The 21,830-nt window shown below is 48.8% G+C and overlaps 1 protein-coding gene across 3 annotated transcripts in view; it reads right to left on the bottom strand.

Annotated features, from left to right (window-relative positions):
• Positions 1-369: 369 nt before the first annotated feature.
• Positions 370-21,830, bottom strand: part of LOC128830349 (store-operated calcium entry regulator STIMATE-like) — an 88,976-nt gene continuing 67,515 nt past the window's right edge. For 2 of the 3 annotated variants that reach the window (XM_054016182.1, XM_054016170.1), the window contains exons 5-8: positions 19,249-19,361; positions 18,149-18,232; positions 14,484-14,594; positions 370-1,060 (exon numbers count right to left, since the gene is read on the bottom strand). In XM_054016182.1, coding sequence (XP_053872157.1) covers positions 947-1,060; positions 14,484-14,594; positions 18,149-18,232; positions 19,249-19,361 — 422 coding nt within the window. In that variant the 3' untranslated portion in view covers positions 370-946. Of the gene's footprint in view, positions 1,061-1,146; positions 1,205-14,483; positions 14,595-18,148; positions 18,233-19,248; positions 19,362-21,830 lie in introns of all 3 variants that reach the window. The other variant, XM_054016178.1, reaches the window with a different exon arrangement.

The raw sequence follows: 21,830 nt of genomic DNA, 5'->3' as shown, positions 1-21,830 counted from the left end.
CAGTGCGTAGGTCCTTCCTGAGAAAGTCTGTTCTACAGGTGTTAGACCGACCCCTGGGAAAGCTGTCTCCTGCACAGATGAACTTTCCTGTTTAAATAAGGCTTTATTTTAGAGATCACTTTAGACATCGATTTTTTAAAATTTTGGCTTTAGAAAAACAGCTTTTCCCCACATCATTAACCCAAGTGACTGCATAGATTTTTACACCAGATTAACTTCTGGGCCGAGACAGGACAGTTCCAGTTCGGATATGGCAATGCAAAGCAAGCGGCAAGTCCCTGCAAGTGCGAGTTTAGAATGGAGCCATCTCATTTGTAACATCCTCTCTTTGCAAAACATTAGGCGCGGGAATGCATTCCAAAGATGAAGCAACTTTAAGTCAAACTTTTATTACAATCCCTATAAAACAGTAAAAAAGGCAGATTCAGTGGAACGATCAGGCCAGCCCCAAAGACATTTTTAAATACTTTTTACAAGTGAGTTATTTACGAGCAAGCTGTGCATACAGAAAGTGTCATGGTACAATTAGTACAAGATAAATCATAAATCCTATTAAAAGATCTAGTATTTTGACTTATGCTACCATCCTGACAAACTCTATAGCCAGCTGGCCAGCCACAGAAATATAACTGCACAGTCCTAACCATGATATGATTAGGAGTGTCCAGTTTAGAGACAAATACAGGTACAGCAGGAGTTAACGGTGTACGTAGAGCCAGCCACCACACTGGGCAACAAGAATGCAGAAGGTACAGAAATGCCATCAGGAAAATAAATGCAAAGGCTGCTGTCTGATCCCAGCATGTGATCTCCATTTAACTGTGCAATAAACTAGCATCCCCACCCCAGCTTCTAACATCAGATCAAAGTCCAGTTTTCTACAAAAGTCTCTATTGCTGTTTTCTTGGTTGGAACTCTCTCCACTTGGCTCAGTTTGAAGTCGCTATTAAACTACCACCTGATAGCCTGGCTGTCTCGTTTTCTGGCTGGATCCTTGGAGTCCTGAGATGTCTTCGTCACTTTCAGACTGATCAAAATCCAAGTCAGGACAGAGCAACGCCTAAAGGAAGAACAAGAACAATTCAACTCTTGACAGAGACTCATTGCTCAGTGGTTAGAGCATCTGTTTGGCTGGAGATCTCATACCTCTTCGTGCCTTTTAACGGGACATACCATAGGTAACATCTCCCAGAACAGCACTGCTCTGAAGGATAAAGATATGTCAGTGAGCAAACAACAAAGCTACCCTAAGTTTGATACAGGAGTTGGCCACGATGCCTATTCCTCCTCAATCAAGTGATAGACTCAGCAAAATCTAAACTCAAACCCTCAACCAAACTCTCTCATTACAGAGCTAGGCATTTAGTTACCCCAAGGGGCAGGTGTGGGCACGGCATCCCATGCCGTTTGCAGCTTCAGTAGATGAGTGTTCAAAATTAAGTGACATCTGATCAGCTGAACAGCAGAAGTCAGCTGGCTAAGTGGTTTCTGCTATGAATTATGCCCACCTATGTTAAACTATATTTTTATTGTACCCTGTCCTCCCCCCACCTTGGTTTGCTTGGTCATTTCCCCAACCCACTGTAAAGACCTCGTCTTTAGACTATAGACTCTTTGAAGCAAAGAAATGTTCTTCATTGTGTTTGTACAGTGCCTAGCACATTGGGGTTAAGGCCTCTAGGTGCTATTGCAATGTAAATATATATCATTCTTTAAAACAGAAAATCAAAGTTAACCAATGTTTATTCAGGGTAGTACAAGAAAAACGGACTCCATCACCACTAATTCAACAAAGTACAGAAAAATGACAGATGAGCCTGCTTTCTTCTGATTAGCAGACACCAAATCTCATTGGCCTGCCATTGTTGTCTTCTGCACCGGCCAAAGTCGCATATGTTGAGTTACTTAATTAACCGCTAAAGTGCAGCCACCTCTGGGGGAGGCTACAACTTTTTAACAGCACTCAGAAACAGTTAAGGATAGAAGAGAAGGCGAATATTTCAACCAGTTGAAACTGCATGGGAGTTTAAGCAGATGATGTAGCTTACCCCTATGGAAATATGGCCAGGCCCCAGGGCCCTGTCGATTCCTGGATAAGAACATAGGAACGGGCATACCGGGTCAGACCAAAGATCCATCCAGCCAGTATCCTGTCTACCGACAGTGGCCAATGCCAGGTGCCCCAGAGGGAGTGAACCTAACAGGTAACGATCAAGTGATCTCTCTCCTGCCACCCATCTACACCCTCTGACAAACAGAGGCTAGGGACACCATTCCTTACCCATCCTGGCTAATAGCCATTAATGGACTTAACCTCCATGAATTTATCCAGTTCTCTTTTAAACCCTGTTAGAGTCCTAGCCTTCACAGATAGCGTATACATCTGAGATTCTGACAGCTTCAGTTTTACTTCTCTAAAAGACAGCCCCTCCAGTGGCACAGTCCAGACCACGCTGCGCTAGTTGAGAGTTGGCTCAGTGAGACGAGCACCAGCTCCTAAAAACACAGCTTCCCGCATCGCCTTATTGGAGGTCTCCCATCTAAGTGATCTGGCCTGTCCCTACTCAGCTTGAGAGATCTAACAATATCACAGCCTGCATTTTTATGTTGGTTATTAAGCGTGTAATTTGGATCTCTGGAATGTTTCCTGACACACTGCATTAGGGATGCAGTATAAAATGTGCTGGCTTTATGAAATGTCCATATCAAGGGAGAATTTGCTCATGCTTTGTTTGGCCGGAGTGTTTTATATGCAACAGACCAAAAAACTGGCGGATGACAGACTATTAACAAGGCCTCTTTCCCGGTCCTGGACCCGGACATCGTGGGGGACATAAATTGCATGATCCCGGTGCACTGTCATAACAAAGGAACACACCCTTCGTTCATTATCATTTAGGCGGCACGGTGGGGCCAGTAACCACAGCAACAGGAGGGCTAAACAGGAAAAACAAACGGCTGCAATGAATCAACATCTTCAAAGGGATTAGAGAGGCTCACACCGCCCATCCCGATTCACACATTTTATGACATCTCCAGCAATACATGGAAAAACCAGCAATATTTAAGAGATGCTGTCAGGTCACATTTGGCTTTTACAACAACCTAAGACCAGTAGAAAATAAAGGGAAATGGCTTGTTATTCAGGTGCTATTTGTAACTAAGACGCTGATCTCTCTTGGGGTATGGTACACAGCTAAAGCTGTTCATGGGCATTAGCTTGATAGGCTAGGGCAGGGATCGGCAACCTTTGGCACACAGCCTATCAGGGAAATCCACTGGCAGGCCGGGACGGTTTGTTTACCTGCAGCACCTACATGTTCAGCCGATCGCAGCTCCCACTGGCTGAGGTTCGTTGTTCCAGGCCAAAGGGGGCTGCGGGAAGCAGCGGCCAGCATATCCCTCAGCCCACACTGCTTCCTGCAGCCCCCATTGGCCTGGAACAAACAAACCGCAGCCAGTGGGAGCCATGATCGGCCGAACCTGCAGACGCTGCAGGCAAACAAACCGTTGTGGGCTAGTGAGTAACAATGGCGGAAACAGCACAAGGTGGGTGTAACCCTTCTGCCCCTCTGAGATGGCAGCAACAAGGGCCGGGTTCAGTATCTAGGGGTTCCGTTTCAATAACGCAATGCAAAACCGGCTCGAGCCCCCACCCAGTGACCTGGGACAATTACATACCAACCCCCCTCCCCCCAGGCACCTCTAGGAGGCAATACTTCCCCTCTCACAAGCACGGAGTCTGAGTGTAGCAAAAGCCTTTTAATAAAGGAGGGAAACAATGCGGCATTATGTTGGGGGAACACTGCAAACAGGATTCATAATACAAACCATGAGCAAAAGACCCACCCCCAAGTAAGTTTGGCAGTGTCCTTTTCCCCTCAGAGTCTTAAATTCAACAACCCCAAAGTCTCTGTCCCTGGTCAGTGCTGCCCCAGAGTTCAAAAGTTTATCTGCAGAGTTTTACCGCCCCCAGCCTGGGCGGAAATGGGGGGGGCACACGGGATGTTAAGGGGCACCTTACGTGGTTCGAGGCCGACTGCCCCACCTCTCCGTGGAGTTCTGCTGCAACCTTTACCACGAATGGCTCCGCTCTACCAGCCGCGCCGCCCCGCTCCTCCAGCCGTCCCCGCAAACTGCTCCGCTCCCCGTTCCGTGGGCCACTCCAACCGTCCCACAAACTGCTCAGCTCTGCCAGCCGCTCCACTCCACCAGCCGTCCCATGAACCGCTCCAGCTGCCCCCGCAAATGGCTCAGCTCCGCTCTGAGCCGCTCCGCTCGATGTTCCATGGGCCGCTCCAACCATCCCACAAACTGCTCGGCTCTGCCAGCTGCTTAGCAATATATCTTCAGACTCCCGCACTGGTTAACACAGCACTCAGTCATCTCAGCTCAGCAATTTTAGCTCTTTTAGTGATTTCAGCTTGTAGTAGGGGAGCCCCAGTGCTGGTGCACCTTTGGCCCAAAGTGAATTCAGTTCAGCAACTTCTAGCTAGAGACTCCTAATGGAAGCAAACTTAGCTCTGCTATTCAACAGTGGAGAGAGGGGGTAGTGCAATTGGTGTTCCAGGCCCTCAAAAGGGGCCCATACCATCAGGTACACATACCTGTCCCCAACCTCTCTCCATTCACTGGGTTTTGTAACCCATGCCCCTTGTCTAGCAAGTGCTAATTAGTTACTGGTAACTCCCTCGGTCATACAGCAGTTCCACTGGCCTTGATTCACAGAATCAGCATAACAACACTTTATTCTTCCTGCCCCAATAACAGAGAAACTGGGGATCCCACACCAGCCAAAGTAACCACTTTCAGTTGTTGTTGTCCCAAGTTAGGCAGGTGGGTGTGTCTATGCAAACAAGATCAGCCCCTGAAGTTCTTTTCCACCCTCACCATAATTCACCACCAGGGTAGAGCTTATCCTAACTCTGCTTACATGGGCTTGGAGCGGGCTAGCAAGCTGGGTATTGTGACAAAGTTCCTCTTCTACCTTGCTGGGTCCTGCACTTATTGGCAGATTTGCTCACCTCAGAGATCTTCCCCTCTGGTGGAACCCACAGTCCGGGTCAACTCCTCCTGTGTCTGATCAGGAGTTGGGAGGTTTGGGGGGAACCTGGGCCCGCCCTCTACTCCTGGTTCCAACCCAGGGCCCTGTGGACTGCAGCTGTCTATAGTGCCTCCTGTAACAGCTGCATGACAGCTACAACTCCCTGGGCTACTTCCCCATGGCCGCCTCCAAACGCCTTCCTTATTCTCACCACAGGACCTTCCTCCTGGTGTCTGATAACGCTTGTGCTCCTCAGTCCTCTAGCAGCACACCCTCTCACTCTCAGCTCCTTGCGCTTCTTGCTCCCAGCTCCTCACACTCGCACCACAAACTGAAGTGAGCTCCTTTTAAAACCCAGATGCCCTGATTAGCCTGCCTTAATTGATTCTAGCAGCTTCTTGATTGGCTGCAGGTGTCTGCCTGTCTGCCTTAATTGTTTCCAGAAAGTTCCTGATTGTTCTGGAACCTTCCCCCTTACCTTATCCAGGGAAAAGGGACCTACTTAATCTGGGGCTAATATATCTGCCTTCTATCACTCTTCTGTAGAGTGATAGAAGGCAGCTATCCGGGCAGAGTTCCTCTGGGTGGCGTCCACTGGCTCCCTTGACGCCTTCGAGGAGCAGTGGGTATTGTCCGGGGTTCTCTGTTCGGTGTCCCCGTCTGGTTCGCTTTGTTTGATCCTTTGACCTCACTCCTGTCCCTGTTCTTTTATTTGTTGTCCCCCGTAATTTTTTGGTCTCCAGGTCCTGTGGACCCCCCCTTAGGCTGGGGGGGGGGTCCTTTAGCAGTGGGCAGGCTTTGCCTGCCCACTTCCTGGATCCCAATAGGATCACCCTCCTGTAGCTATCTGGCCTGACCCTATCACAGTATGTACCCCAGGGTCCGGCACGCTCTGCTCGGTCTTCCCTGCTATTGTCATCTGCCCTAGCTGGATTCAAACTGGCTCGCTCAGGCTAACCCGTGCAAGCTTCTGTTGTGTAGACAGACCCTTAAAGAGAGGTGAAACTTCAACACAAGCTTGTCCTTGACAGTTGCATTGGTTGTGTTACAGCAGTGGTAAGGGGGTCCACTGGGCTAAGCGCTGGTAAGACAAACAAGGGGTCAGAAAGAATTCCTGCTCCAAAGAGCTTTCAGTCTAGACAGGAGAGGCACCAAGCCACACAAGGTCAGTGGCAGAGCTGGGAACAGCACCCTGGGTCGCCGTGCCATCCTGGTCTTGTACCCCAACGATTCACCAATATTCTCATGTCTACTCTTTCAATCTGGGCTTGCCTAGCGTGTGCCTCTTTATGCTCAAGTGCCAGAGAGTTGAGAAGGAAATGAACACCCCCACCATAAGTGTTCGTTCACTTGACTGCTTTCATTCTTTCCCCCTCCCCAAACACAGTTAAATACTTCTTTTGCATTGTAATTTACAAAACACCTCTCAGCTACATCCTGTACAGAACACACTTCCCATCAGCCGGAATCTGTTGTTCCAGTGTTCCATCTGAGTGCCAATATTTACACAATAGATATGCCCAGGGTAATTTACATATCCCGATACAGGCCTCTAGTCAAAAGCAAGGGACAACTGATTTGTAGAGGTTTAAAACTCTGCTGCTTCACCTACTATGACCTCAAGAGCACCGGGTCACAGCTGCAGACATGCTCTGCCAGTTCATTTGGTTGTAGACAGCAGGGTGGATAATGACAGATGCAGTGAACCTGAACGCAGATTCTACATAATTGATCTATCGCAAGGATAGAGCACGCAGAAAGAAAAGAGTGTGACATGCAGTCATAGCCAGTAATACGAAGAAAGCCGATAAATCCATTTCCCCCATGAGATAGGTGGAATCAGGGCTACTTTAGAACCTGCTCATCTCTGATGTTACAATGCTTTAGACAACACAAAAAACTTAGTCTGTTTTAAGAAATCGAAGTGAATTTTGGGCTTATGAAAGATTGGCAACTCTTTCCCCACTCCTCACCCAACTAGATAGCTCAGTTCTGATCTGAAATACCCGTGCTATGTTAATCAGAGTCTCATTTAAGTGTCTACCAATTGTGCTGATTTATGTACCCAGTTAAGAACGGCTGCTGCATTAGCCTAACAGAACAGCTTCCCCTCTCCAACCCCAAATTAACCAGTGCACATGTCATCGGGACGATAAGAGTCCTTGCTAGTAGTGGTCACAAAGACAATCTGAAAATGTGAAAATAAGGACAGACGAACACGTATTCCTGATTTTTTAATCTGCTTTCTGCCCATGGATAAAAGCCACAGACCCAGAGAGATCAAAGGACACATTAAGGGCTTTGAAAATGCTACTGGTTTTCACGGAGTGGAGAAGACAGTGATGCCATTGACATGGTCTGTGGTTTACTGTCACAACAGACTCCAGCTGAGGCAGGAGAACAGGGAGCCTTCATTTCAGCCTGCATTTACTCAGCTCTCGTGCAACGAGGGTGACCATATTTTCCAAAGGGAGAACAGGACACCCCCAGCTGCTTGCCCAAGCTCCCCTCCCCCTGCAGGGGGCCATTGCCCGGTCACTGGAAACCTGCCAGCCCCCCACATGCTGGAACACCGCCTCCCCCCAGCTCAGCCCTGCCTCCCCCCCCACCCCACGAGCAGGGCTGGCATCTCTACTTGCCCCTCCCTCCCCATACATTCCTCTGCACTGCAACCCACTTTTTTTGGCAAAAGTGGGCATTTGTCCCATTGACCAAGTCAGCAAGAGCAAATGGGACAAACGTCCACTTTTGCAAAAAATCAGGATGGCCAGGCCAGGGCTTTAAAAAGGGACTGTCCCGGCCAAAACAGGACGTATGTCACCCTACCTGCAACTCAACGTGCAACGATTCAGGCAGACATTAGTGCAGCTCAGATGGCAGTTAGATGGGAAAGGAGAGAACTGCACAAGGGGCTGAGGGAAAAAGCCTGTCCTGGAAGCTAGCTTTGGGGTTTAAGACTAGCCCAGAAGGAAATTTTAATACATCTCTATCAAAAGGATGAAAATCCCCCCCCCCCCCCGTAAGTGCTAGTTTTGGCCGAAACCACAGCCCTCACTCCACCTTACACAAAGCCCTATGTTGCCTCACTTCATATCTATAGCTCAAGAGTGAGAAAGCGGGCCCTGCCTTAAAAGCCCCGCATGAGATGGAAGATAGGGCTCTGGGCTGGTCAGCTACTCACGGTCTCCCATCGAACAGTGGGATTGCATCTCTGCTAGGTACCTTCACAGCATGGGGTATCCCATGCAATAATATGGAGATATATCTAGCTCATAGAACTGGAAGGGACCTTGACAGGTCATTGAGTCCAGTCTCCTGCCTTCACAGCAAGACCAAGTACTGTCCCTGACAGATTTTTGCCCCAGATCTCTAAGTGGCCCCCCCAAGGACTGAACTCACAACCTTGGGTTTAGCAGGCTAATGCTCAAACCACTGAGCTATCCCTCCCCCCACATATAAAGAAAGCAGCCCTGTAAAAAACAGCTGGTGCAGCCATAGGTAGCGTCAGTTTTAAGACTAGGTTAAAACAGGGACCCATTTTCTAACACGAGCGGATTCCGAGCTCAGGTGAAAAGAATGAAACCCTTTATTGTGAAGAAAGGTTGAAATTCAAGTAAGCCGTGCGACAGGGAGTTGTCGGCGCCTGCTGCTAGACAGGCCTGATGAACTCTGATAAACTCCAGGCACTTTAGCATGAGCAACCCCTGCCAAGCATAGAGACGCTTAGCACCTGAAAGGAGGGAGATTAATAACATAGCAGAGAAGAAGGAAATTCTCCTTATTGAACAATCAGGAGAGCAAATGAGTCAATTAATAGGGATGGATCTCAACCAAATCCCCATTTCCAGCCTCTGATCTTGGATTTCGGCCACCCCAGCTTTGTGGCTTGGGAAATTAGATTTGCCAGGTGGGTTGTCATTTTATCTACCGTTTAAAAGGTGACTTGTGATATTGTTAGGATATTGAAAGGATGTGGACAAATTGGAGAGAGTCCAGCGAAGGGCAATGAAAATGATCAGGGGGCTGGGGCACATGACTTACGAGGAGAAGCTGAGGGAACTTGGCTTATTTAGTCTGCAGAAGAGAAGAGCAAGGGGGGATTTGACAGCAGCCTTCAACTACCTGAACGGGGGGTTCCAAGAGGATGGAGCTTGGCTGTTCTCAGTGGTGGCAGATGACAGAACAAGAAGCGATGGTCTCAAGTTGCAGTGGGGGAGGTTTGGGTTGTGATATTAGGAAAGACTATTTCACTAGGAGGGTGGTGAAGCACCGGAATGGGTTACCTAGGAATCTCCATCCTTAGAGGTTTTTTAAGCTTGACAAAGTCCTGGCTGGGATGATTTAGTTGGGGTTGGTCCTGCTTTGAGCAGGGGGTTGGACTAGATGATCTCCTGAGGTCTCTTTCAACCCTAATCTTCTAGGATTGTATAGATAGGAGGTCATATGACAAGTGGCTGTACAGAAGTTTCATGGAGACCAAGAAAGAAGAGGGAGAAGTCACAGATTTTCTGTGAAGATCCTCACTTCTGTACTCTTCATCCACGTGGGTTAGAAAACCGGAGCTCTGAGTTTGCAATGTGATATGGCCAATGCAATTTTGTGTTGAAATTGGTGAGGCATCAGGACATAGAGCAGGAAGGCAACAATCCCCATATAAAGTTCCCGTAAGAGGACACTGCGAATACATGGATGAACCAATCCCTGGCGTAACTCCACTTCACACCAGAGAGGATGCTCCAAGTCAAGCCACAAAAGTGAACTGACTCTTTCCTCACAAGAGGTGAAACTAAAAAGTTTTGCTAAGTAACAACAAAGTGAGAGGAGGGGGAGGAGAGGGAGATGGTAAGTCAAATATTCAAAAGATATAAAAAAATAAGATGGGAGATACTAAGGGAAAGCTAAATATCAGAAAAAAGCCTTCCCAGCAGGGAGGGCTATTAATGGAAGCCCATTGTTTGGAACATTTAAAGCCAGACTGGTCAGAACATTAGAAAAGTGGGCTATAAGGAGAAATCCTGCATTGGCAAGAAGATGGATTAGAGAACAGTTGATCTTTCCTGACTTCCGGAGATTTGGATAGCGGTCTTCTTTATGGACTAGCCTGAACCGGAACAGGTTGCCATAAAGAGTTTTATGGTGCTCTGTTCATTCCTCAGCACAGCAAGACAGATGGCATGGTATATTTCCATATGCGACTGGCAACAATAGCAATGTACTGGGTATGGAGTCCTGCTCTGTTCTATCCCAGAGGGAACGGCTACCGTATAGTTGTGTCCGCATGCTACAGGGACACTCTGTGCTACAGACCTCCACTGTCCAAGTCAGAGGTGGGCAAACTCCGGCCCGCGGGACACTTCGGCCCGGCCCCTGAGCTTCTGGCCCGGGAGGCTCGCCCCCGGCCCCCCCTGCCGTTCCCCCTGCCCGCAGCCTCAGCTCACTGCGCTGCCGGCACAATGCTCTTGGCGACGGGGCTACAAGCTCCTGGGGCAGCGCAGCTGCAGAGCCCGTCCTGACCCGGTGCTCTGAGCTGCACGGTGGTGTGGCTGGCTCCAGCAGGGCGGCGTGGCTGTAGTGCCGCCAGCCACCGGTGCTCCAGGCAGTGCAGTAAGGGGGAGGGAGGTTGGATAGAGGACAGGGGAGTTCAGGGCGGGGGTGTGGATGGGGTCAAGGCAGTCATAGGGTGGGGAACAGGGGGGGGGTTGAATGGGGGCAGGGGTCCCGGGGGAGGCAGCCAGGAATGAGAGGAGGGATTTGATGGGGCGGTGGGGGGCAGTCAGGAATGAGAGGAGGGATTTGATGGGGCGGTGGGGGGCAGTCAGGGGATAGGGAGCAGTGGGAGTGGATGGGGCAGGGGTCCCGGGGGGGGGCCATCAGGGAACATGGGGGTTGGATGAGGCAGGAGTCCCAGGAGAGGGCGCATGTCAGGGGGCGAGAAGCGGGGAGGGGCATAGGGGCCGGGCCATACCTGTCTATTTGGGGAGGCACAGCCTCCCCTAACCAGCCCTCCATACAATTTCCGAAACCCGATGCGGCCCTCAGGCCAAAAAGTTTGCCTGCCCCTGGTCTAAGGGTATGTCTACACTACCTGCCAGATTGGCAGGTAGTGATCGATCCCCGATCGCTCTGCTGTCGACTCCGGAACTCCATCATGGCGAGAGGCGGAAGTCGACTCACCGCCATCCTCACGGCCAGGTAAATCGACCTAAGATACACCGACTTTAGCTACGCTATTTGCGTAGCTAAAGTTGCATATCTTAGGTCGACCTCCCCCCTCACAGTGTAGACCTAGCCTAAGTGTATTGTTGTTGTTGTTGCTACATGAAGGTGAAAGGGGATCTCAGAGGCTCCAATGTTTTGCTGTAAAATAAAGGATTAGTTGTGCTGTTTGTGGGAGGATTAAGATCTGATCTCAGCTGGAAAGAGATCAGGTCTCAACTATGCACAGAAGTTACAGTTTAAACACATCTTTAAACTGGTGCAACTTCTGTGTTCGGACACGGCTTCAAACTTGCAAAAACAGGACAAGTAGCACCCGCGTCCACCCATTATGAAAGACGTTACGAGTTACAGACGTTGAATGGACCTCCACAGCCATCCCTGCTAAATAGGATTGGAGGAGATGGCACTCCTGAGTATCAACCACTACTACGAGGCCAAGATCATGCCATAACCAGAGCGGCGTTAATTGGCTCTGGCTGGTTAGAATTTAGAGTAATTAGCAGTTTTGTGCATGTGGGATCTCTGCAGGCTTGTCTACAGTTTTGGGTACCGCTTTTAACTGTAGTGGTTAAACAACAAAAAAAGACCCACACGGCACCCCTAACCAAGACAGTTAAACCGGTGCAAAAACTGTTCAGAGCACGCCTCACCTGGCTGCACTGGCTTTCAACTCCTATGAAATAAGAACACTCAAAAACGGGCTCCCCATTTTTGGAAATCCCCGGAATGCAAGGTTCAGATGTTTTGGAACGAACCATAACTCAGAGCTCCCATTCAGAGAACGAAGCTAGCTCTGCTGCACCAGGACGTGCATGACTCATTTCTTGGCTGACCAGCTGTTAACATCTGTCTCTGCTTTGTCCGTCCCATAAGAGGAAGGAATCCACTAACCCCACATCGCCCTTTAGGAGTGGGAGCTTATCAGATACACAAGCGCTGCAAGAATTCTGGCTTGAAGTTATGTAAACGGCATCAATACCAATTAAGAACATTCTTATGCGCAGTGTATATTTCAGTGCAGAAGCCAAAGCCGGGTACTTCTGGCCATGGTTTAGCAGTCCCACCTGTCCGATGCAGAAACTAGTTACACTTACTAGAAGATGTGCTCTGACCAAAGCCATGAGGGAAGTAAACTTAATGGGGACTGGAGATGAAAGTTATTCTGTAAGGAGAACGTGAAATACCTTGTATTATTTCGGTTCTGTTTCTTTCCCCCTTTTCTCTAGGAGTATTTAATTCCACCAAGCAGCAGCTATTTCAGAAGCCAGCCTGTAACTGTGGAACTCCTGTTCAGCCTAGTGGGTCTTGCCAATGAACAGCAGGAAATCAGACTTTGTATATGTAGCATTTTGAAAATAGGGGTGGAGGGAGGGAAGAACAGAATTAGATCCAGCTAGTTAGATTATGGCCTTTGCCCAAAACCCAAGCACAGACATGGATGTGTCCGGTGAACTCTGTTGTATTAGCAAACAATGAGAACAAAATCTGCCCATAACAGAACAATGTTTTTTTCCTTTGGACTTAAAGCGTGAACATCCAGTTAACCCAAATATATGCGGAGGGTGACTCACACCACAGTTAACTGGCAGTTTGCTTGCTGAGAAACAAAGACACCTGGCAAACTCTGATTCCCCCCAAGCATGTTTTCCTCCAAAATTCAACAAAAGATAGACATTGGCAAGAAAAACATTCCTTCTTACTACAACTTTAAACATGTTAACTAGACGTGAGGGCCCCAAAGGAGTCGGAAGCAACGCCTGCTGAGTTCTGTTGATTCTCAATGGACTTCATACGACATTTGCTCGATTCACAGATTAAGAATGATTTTCCATGCCATTAATTCAACCCGGAATCTGGAAAACTATCGAGCCACGCCCTGTCATGGCATTCAGCTGTCATTACTGATCGGGCTAGTCTGTGGATGGTGCGTGAAGTAGACAAGAATCCAGCTTGGTTTTCCATAGCTGGAGTGATGTAGGGGTGGCGGAGTGTAGTACGTGTATGGTGTCAGTGGATAACACTGGTAGTGCCCAAGGAGACCTAATGATCAGATACTGGATATTTATTGCTTTCAACATGGCCGCGTCTACAGGGTCCAACTGCAATTAAGCACAATCCATTGTGCTAGGTACCGTACAACGATCTAGGAGTCCCTGTCTAAACAGAGAAGCCAGAGTAGGAGGGTAGCTGAGGAAGCAAAGTAACTTTCCAGGCTAGAGCTTGGCAGTGGCAAAGTTGGGAATAGAAACCAGGTCTCCAAATCCCTGTCCACCAGCCCATGCTGCTGCTCTCAATACCGAGAGAGGCGATCCCATTTTAAGTCCTTTTCCAGGGGTGGCCAACCTGTGGCTCCCGAGCCGCATGCGGCTCTTCAGAGGTTAATATGCGGCTCCTTACCTAGGCACGGAATCCGGGGCTGGAGCTATAGATGCTAACTTTCCAATGTGCTGGGGGGTGCTCACTGCTCAACCCCCTGCTCTGCCCCAAGCCCTGCCCCACTCCACCCCTTCCCCCAAGGTCCCTTCCCCTGAGCCTACCATTCCCTTGCTTCTCCCCCTCATAGCCTCCTGCGCACGTGAAACAGCTGATTGCGGGGGGAGGAGGGAGTTGGTGCTGATTGGCGGGGGCTGCCAGCAGGCGGGAGGGGCTGGGGAGCGGATGGGGGGCTGCTGACGTATTACTGTGGCTCTTTGGCAATGTCCATTGTAAATTCTGGCTCCTTCTCAGGCTCAGGTGGGCCGCCCCTGTCCTTTCCAAACACAGCCACGCTGTAGAACTTTCCTAGGGGATAGAAATAAGGGCCTGCCCTTCTCGAGCTCTTACCGCCTTTTCCCTCCTGGCATTTCTGGTGCAGAAGCTTTCATGCGCTCACCCACTCCCTAGTGTCAGAGAGCAGACCTGAGGGAGTCAGACACTCCCAGCATCTCAAGACTTGTCCATGGGAGCTGAGAGAGCTGCTTCCCTGGGGCGAAGTGGCTCAAGATTCGGTCAATGCTCCCGTTTCTGCAGCATTAACAAGGGAGCGCTCAACAAGAATCCTGGTCAGACAATCCCCCTCCCCAAGGGGAAGGCGGACGCGGCTCTGTGGCACAGCTGGCTCTAAATTCAAATCACCTGCCTTGTGTCATGGCTACCCACTGCAGTCACAATGAGTGGTGTTCATTTGACTTAGGGTTGGCTGTCTGTGCACATCTGCCCACCGCACATTCCCTGGGCTTACCTGGGATTCTTCATTCCTCACGGGGTTTTCTATGGACCTGCTGCCTTCAAGGCTGTCCGTCTGCTTATGCTTCCTCATGATCAAACTGTCCACAACCCAGAACATAACAGCCTTGGAGGGGGAAAGGAAAATAAAAAAGTTGTTCAAACAGCCCAGACTTTGGGGGGCCAATCTTCAGTGCAGCCTAAACTGCAAGGCGGTAGCAGCAATAGGGGGTGCTACAGCTTTAAAGCCTTACAATGACCACCGACAGCTCCCGTACAACCTGATCCTACCGAACAATTCACGCCCTCGACCCCCACTGACACGAATGGAGTAGAGGCCACTCTGCAGGATCAGGCCCCAGGTCTGCAAGAGTTTGACCAACTGTGTGTTTTGGGAGCTATTTTCTCTCCTCTGCATTGAAGCCTGGTCGGTTTGTCAGAGCACGCACTTGCTGGAGGACCCACTGGAAAAGAGATTAAACAGTAGGGCAGGGCTGTAACTGGGTCAGAGTGATTTCCCACCATGCTCTGCAGCTGTAACTGGCTGAAACACGATGCATCCAGAGCCAAGGTTCATCCATTCAGCTTCCCAGAACAGTCATCAGTGCTTGCACTGTTTTCCCATGTGCTGGGAAAGTTTGCTCCTGAGCCAAGCAGAAGTGGCAGCAGGGACATGTTATGGCCATTTGGGGCCCAAGGCAAATCCCGCATGGGGCTCCCACGGCCCCACCTCCCTCAGGTGGCAGCAGGTTTCCAAGTGAACATGAATGAAGCTTGGAGATGCTGCCTCATGAGTCGGCAGAGTCAAAGGCACACACGCTGTTTGTGTTTTCAAGCTTTCCTCACCACCTAGGAGGCCAAACACAGCTCCTCTAAAAATGAAAGCCAAGGTTCTGAGCTCACCATGCGGCTGCAGGAGCTGGCATGTTATTTGGCTCAGAGCAGCCAGGACGTGCTTGGCGCTCTCAGTTACTTAACCACGTCGGCATGCACGCCCAGGTGGATTCTAGCCACAGCGATTGTGGTGACATATCTAGGAGATTAAAAAAACCCTGTAGTTTCTGTATGAGAAACCAGTGCCCAACAGAAAGGTACCAGCTCGGCAGCTGTAGGCTTTTCTCCACCTAGTTAGAAACTGCAGGGGACAGCAGCTTTCCCTCCTTACCAGGCGGTCTTCTGAAGGGGGAGAAATATTAGTTGTCTTGAGCTGTACTGACTCATGCATTTTGCAATCCTATTCAGACGAGAGTTGCAATGTCCTGCCTCACTGAATGCGACCTCCTCTTGTGCCAGTCTCACTCAGACCACACTCCTCTCCACTCTGAATTTCCTCTCTGCCGTCCACATCAAATTCAAACAGCTTGTCTCTGCCTGGAAGGGTTCTGTACGGCTCCTCTGTTGCCTTACTCTCTACTGGGAGGCAGCTTGGCCTAGCGATAAAGCACTGACCAGCACTCAGAAGACCTGGGTTCTAATCCCTGCTCTGCCACTAGATGGACTGGTGGGTGACCTTGGGCAAGTCACTTCCCCTCCCTGTGCCCAGTTTCCCCATTTCTAAAAGGTGCGGGTAATGATACGGACATCCTTGGAGATCTACTGATGAAGAATGCTCTAAGAGCTAGGTATTACTGACTGCTTCTAACTGGCTGGCAGCACTTCTCCCAAGCCATCCAGTGAAGTACTTCCTACTTCTGTCTTAATGCCATCTTCCATCACATCCCTTATGTTTGAGATTCTCCATCTCTTTGTGTGCGGTCACCAGAGAACGCACCAATGTGTGGGAGGTCAGGAGGAGCGGAAGAGCACCCATTTTAACCACAGGGTCTTAGCAAAGTTGAGACACATCACTAGGAAAAGAACTCTCCAGCGATAAATGCAGTTGTTCCTGGGATATTTTCAATTCCCCTAGGAAGACAGTTTCCAGAGAAAAAGGAAAGGGAGGGAAGAAGTGGCGTAGCTGGATAGGACGGATGCATAGTCTACCTTGAACTTCTTGCATCCTGAGTTGCGGTGGGTGGAAAGACGTTCTGAATGGAGCAGGACGCCATCTGCCATAGCATGTCGTGTCAGACTGCAGTGGGACATTCCATTTCACAGTTCAAAAAACATTCTGGTTCCATCAAAAATGGCTTAATCAAAGGTTCAAAGCCTCTGAAGGCAGACACGGAAAGGATTTCCAGAGTGATGGTTTAGAGACGATCAACAGTTTTTGGGACAACAGAACATTTGGCTGGACTTCAAGCAAGTCCTATTTTAAAAGGACCTTCTGTAGCAGGAGGGCTAATTTTATACAAGAACATCAGAACAAAGTTACCCTATATTTATTTCTAAGCATCTGAATTACCACTTCCTCCCTAAGGAGTTTTACATCAGACTGAGTGGAAGTTTCAGCCAAAACCTCAATGGACGTTTTTGTTGATTCTTCCCAGTTTTGAAGGCTGCAAACCGTAGGGAAATCTATTTGGACAAAGAGGTTTGCAGACACAGGGCCCGATACTGACAGCACCAGCCTCTCCCAATGGGCTGGATTCTTGTCTGATTTGGTAGCATTTACACCCATGAATCCCTGGCCTATTTGACTCTGCCTTGTTGACCACAGAGTAGAGGGCATTCACCTTGCAGGACAGGGCCTGTTTTGGAGTTATAATTGGTATTTAACGTGAGTGACATCACTAGAAAACTACCACTCAGCTGTTATCTTTGCCTTTTTGGATCAAATTCTATACACGAGCCAGTTCGGCTTTTCTTTAAGAGCATCATTAAAGAAGTGAATGGAAGGCCCATTGGCTGATAAGGCCGGAGTTCAGAATTAAGTGCTTGTCATCACAGGGTGCCACTAACAGCCGAGTTGCGGACGCCTGGGACGTCAAGATAATTGCAAGGGAAGCCCAGATCCTTCATTCGTCTCTCATCAGGTCCAGTAGAGGAGGAAGCAATTTTTAAGTACAGCAGGACAATCTGTCCCAAATGATCACTTAAGCAACAGACTTTTGTCTGTCTTAATGGATCACGGCGAAAGTCTGGAGGCCATATTTTACTCTTTGATTCACCCATAGAATCCAAGTCACCTCATTGTCCTCACCTTCACCCTATCCTGTCCCAGCCCCACCTCTATCATTTTCATCTTACAGTTTAAGTAGAGTCTTCTAGACAGGGAACCTCTGTTTCAGAAAATGCCATGCACATTGCATTAAGTACTTAAAAAAGCCCCAAAGCAGTCACCACCTTTCATCTTGGAAACCCTAAAACCACATCCCCGTGCATTGTATGTGCCGTATTCTAACAAAAATATGCAAAGACAGACAGAATTAATCATTAGCTATGGTAGAGATCTCAGAGTTTTGTGATGTCCGAGAGGCTTAATTACATCACTCCACAACTCAAATTCCTCCAAGTAACAGTGTTGGTACAATTTACTAACTAGGAGACGCTAGTGTCTCAGCAATAGGTGGCTTCTGCATAGACTGATGAGACAGGCAGGGTGGTCTAGTGGGTAAGGCAACAGCTGGAGAATCCTGAGAGGGAAGTTCTATTCCCAGCTCTGCCAATGACCTATTGTGTCACTTCTCTGCTCTGTCCTATTTCAAGAGAGTAAGGACTGCTTGTACAGCACGTCTCTGTTGGGACACCTAGGCCCCACAAAACCATAGTGTTTTCAGAGGAGTCTTTGGCTTCACTTACATTAACTGTAAAAGGCACAATGAACATGACCAGGACGAGCTCTAGCTGAGGGTCTGGGATATAATCCAGTAAAATCTCCTGAAGCTGCAAGGGAAACAAAAATTAAGCGTGTTAAAATACATCTTGGTTGAGGGCTATTAACCACGAATTGCAGCGACCTTCCCACACTGGCAGATTTGTGGCGGAGGCAGCTGCTGCCTTTTTTACCCTGCCGCATAAGCTAGAAGAAGACAAGCTATTCCACCCCACCCCAGACGTTTCTGGCAGCCTGAGGCCAGGCAGATGTTTATTCGTTTATTAAAGTGCTGGTCTTCCACACTAACAGTGCATTAAAATAACAGGCAGATTTTCCTTGGATTCTCTCAGCCTGGTTGCAAGACAAGCTTATTGGCCAGCAGCCTTGCATGAGGTGGCCTGGAACACATCCAGAAGAGTACTGCCAGCCCCCCTCCCCCCCCCCCCCCCCGAGTACAGGTTCGCATACCAAGAGTGGAGAAATCTACATTAGCGGTTCAAGTTTAGGAGTCCTGTACTACATAGGTTCAGAATACTGGTTCCAACAGGAATGAAACGCTGATGTGTCCCAACTTAATGTCTCCCACTTGTTCCATCTCTCTGGACACACACAGTTGCCATCTACTGATAGTCTTTGTATCATGGTAGCAGCTAGTGGTCAGAACAGATCAGAGCCCTACTGTGTTAGGTGCTGTACAAAATACAAAACAGCCTCTGCCCTGAAGCAATTACAGTCTGAAACAGAGAAGACAAAAGGAAGTATCATCTCCAATTCAGAGATGACTTATGGAAACAGAGATTAAGTGACTTGTCCAAGGTCATAGAGTATATCTGTGGCAGGGCTGGGAATTGAACCCAGTCTCCAGAGTCCCAGGTTACAAGCTCATCCATCCAAGGACAGACCAACCTATTCAATGTCTCTCTCTATTGTGACATGTTTCCCTGACACATTTCCCCAGATGCAGTAACCAATAATGGGTTATTTGAGGGCTCCTCGTGAGTGATGGTCTAAAAGAATTAGCGCACACAATGCAATGGAAACACCCGCCCTCCCCCTCCAGAGGAAAACATAACCAGTCACTTACCTTTGTCCAGCCAGGGATGAACAGGGCAAGGCTTACCACAGTCTTCTCAAAGACCATTATCAGCAAGTAGAGGATGCACTGGCCAATCCAGGCAGCAGCTTGTGGAGGGTCACCTGGAAAAGGAAGCTAAACCTAGCGTATGGAACAGGAGTAGAACACTACCCAGAGAAATATCAGCGTACCCTAATGTAAAACAATATGGACTGATAACGGGAGTTAAGGAGACTAGCACAGGAGAAGGGGGAGGTGTGTGTACAGTGCCTCAATATACCAGCTTGTACACGTACCTTTGACCCCTCCTAGAAAAGATGCTAATCTGCTTGGGTGTTGCAATGATCCAGATGGAGGACTAGAGGGGAGATAATTCTTCTGACAGCTACTGGAGGTCTTCTTTCATCTCAAGCTGTAGAAGCTTACGGTTTTGGAGCAGAAAGTTGGCGCTTTCTTCAGCCAGGAAATTAAAAACGACTCTGGTCCCTTTTCAGGATGTTTTAGATTGAAAACGGAGCAATATTCACACTCGGTTCAAACAAGTCCTTCCAACACCCACTGCTTTGCATGTCATCAAATTTCATCGGTCTTGCCCCATCTAGCTTAGCCAGATGCTCTGTCTTCTTTAGTTTAAGAGAATCTAAACAACTGTGCCAGTGGCAAGTTTTGCCATGTCTTCATATCCTTTTCCAGGCTATTGGGAAAAAATTATATATGGGCCCAGTAGCAGATTAACAGAATAAATGACATGAGTTGTGTTTTTCAGGAGGTCAGACCAGAGCCAGTGGTCCCTTCTGGCCTTAAAATCCTAGTGCTGATCTTGGATACAACGCACTGCCACGCTGACAACAGATCATTTATTCCTATCCAGTGCTGGGATAACGCCATGCCTGAAATGCAGCCCCTTCTGGTGTAAGTTGTCAAATATGTGCTCACACGCTACCACAGGCAGCAAGCTCAGAACACAGCCTCCAACTGTAAATTCAAGGGCAACTTTAGGCAGCACCTGGGATTTCCCCCACATCGAATCTGAAAACGCCAGGGGTCTATGCTGATCTAAATGGTCACGACCTCAGTGGTCAGTACCACGCAAAAGGCATCGTTTTCATAACTAGCACTACATCCAAGATAGTTTTCACCTTACATGGTGTGGATGTATCAGATTTCTATTAGCTGCTGAGGAGAGCGGATGGCTGGGGACGTAATACTTAAGGTCTGAGACACGGGGCCTCCATCATCCCAGGTTTTCATGTAATCCAATCTGAAAATCAATGCTAGTTAAATATGGATGATCGGTACTTAAAGTGAAAATTAAAAGCATATTTATTATTGTTAGCAACTATAATGGAACAATATCTGTTACAGTCAGGAGCGTCAGGCCTCAATAAACATCCTGCCAGCTGTTCGTTATCTTCCTAGGCTCATTACAGTCCGTCGGGTCTGCAGAATTGGGGTTGGCAATATATAGCTCTCTTGAGACGCATGCCACATTTCCTCCTGACGCTCAAATGCTAAGAGAGCCTCTGGTGGCATCTCTGTTTCCAGTACAGACCAGAGCCCAGAACCGCAGCTGCGCAGGAGAGTCGGAGCAAAGCTCCTCTGAAGCTGGAAAGTGATTCGAGGTTGGATCAGTTATTTGATCCAAATGGGTCAGGAGGTCTCTTGGCCTTCCCTCCTCATCACAGCCCCCAGCCCTTTAGGGAAACCCATGCTCAGTTCACCCCCATCCCTGGAGACGTTTTCACATTCTGGACATCGCTGTGACAGCAGAGAACTCTCCTGGAGTGCTGCTTGGAGTTGAAGCATACAAGGGAAGCCATCTAGATCTCATACTCCAGCAGACTAGTAGCAAAAGCCACGTCCAGCCTGCCAGCGACAGCACATGCAACCTATTAGTAAGAGGACAGGGCCAGCTCTTATTCCTATCGTGAAGGGCGATTCTGTAAACATGAGGCAGGTCAGACAATACCAGGGCTGTATCGGCTGGGGACGAACTAAGGCCTTTGTCAAGCCGACACCTTGCAGGAGCAGTAAAAGAGAAGCACGAAAATGTTTGATCAACGTTTGTGATGCCTCCCAGGCTGAGGAAACATCTGAGAGCCAAGGGCTACTAAGCCTTCTACACACTTTTGGGTGATCTACAGCACCCGGAGCTAAAGGCAGCCAGCAACAAAAACACACTGAAACGTTTGACAGACTGATACAAACCAGCACGCCTGTGGGTTCTGGTGTTATTACAATGAACTGTGATCAAGCCAGCACAGGAATTCCGGCTGGCTAAGAACCTGGAGCGGCAAAGGCATCATCTCATTAATTCCCTTTGCTGTAACTTCTGGAAGGAAGGGAGAAGGGGAAAAGCCAAGAATGGATGGTTGCAGATGGGAACTGGGCAAGGGAGGCTGCTGAAATGGGAAAGGGTGGGTGAGTCATGGCAACAGGGACCAGAAAGAGGGCAAGGGGAGGAAGATGCAAAGGTAGAAGCGCAGGGAAGAAGAGAGGAGAACAGAAAAGGTAAGAGGCTTGGAAGGAAAAAAGGCCAAGAGGAAGAGAAGTGTGGGAGGAGTAAAAGGGACCCAAGCCAGCCAGCATGG

The sequence above is a fragment of the Malaclemys terrapin genome, chromosome 1 (assembly GCF_027887155.1).
Source record: "Malaclemys terrapin pileata isolate rMalTer1 chromosome 1, rMalTer1.hap1, whole genome shotgun sequence".
Taxonomy (NCBI): Eukaryota; Metazoa; Chordata; order Testudines; family Emydidae; genus Malaclemys; species Malaclemys terrapin.
The sequence above is the reverse complement of the archived record's forward strand: the minus strand, read 5'-3'. Positions and strand labels throughout refer to the sequence as shown.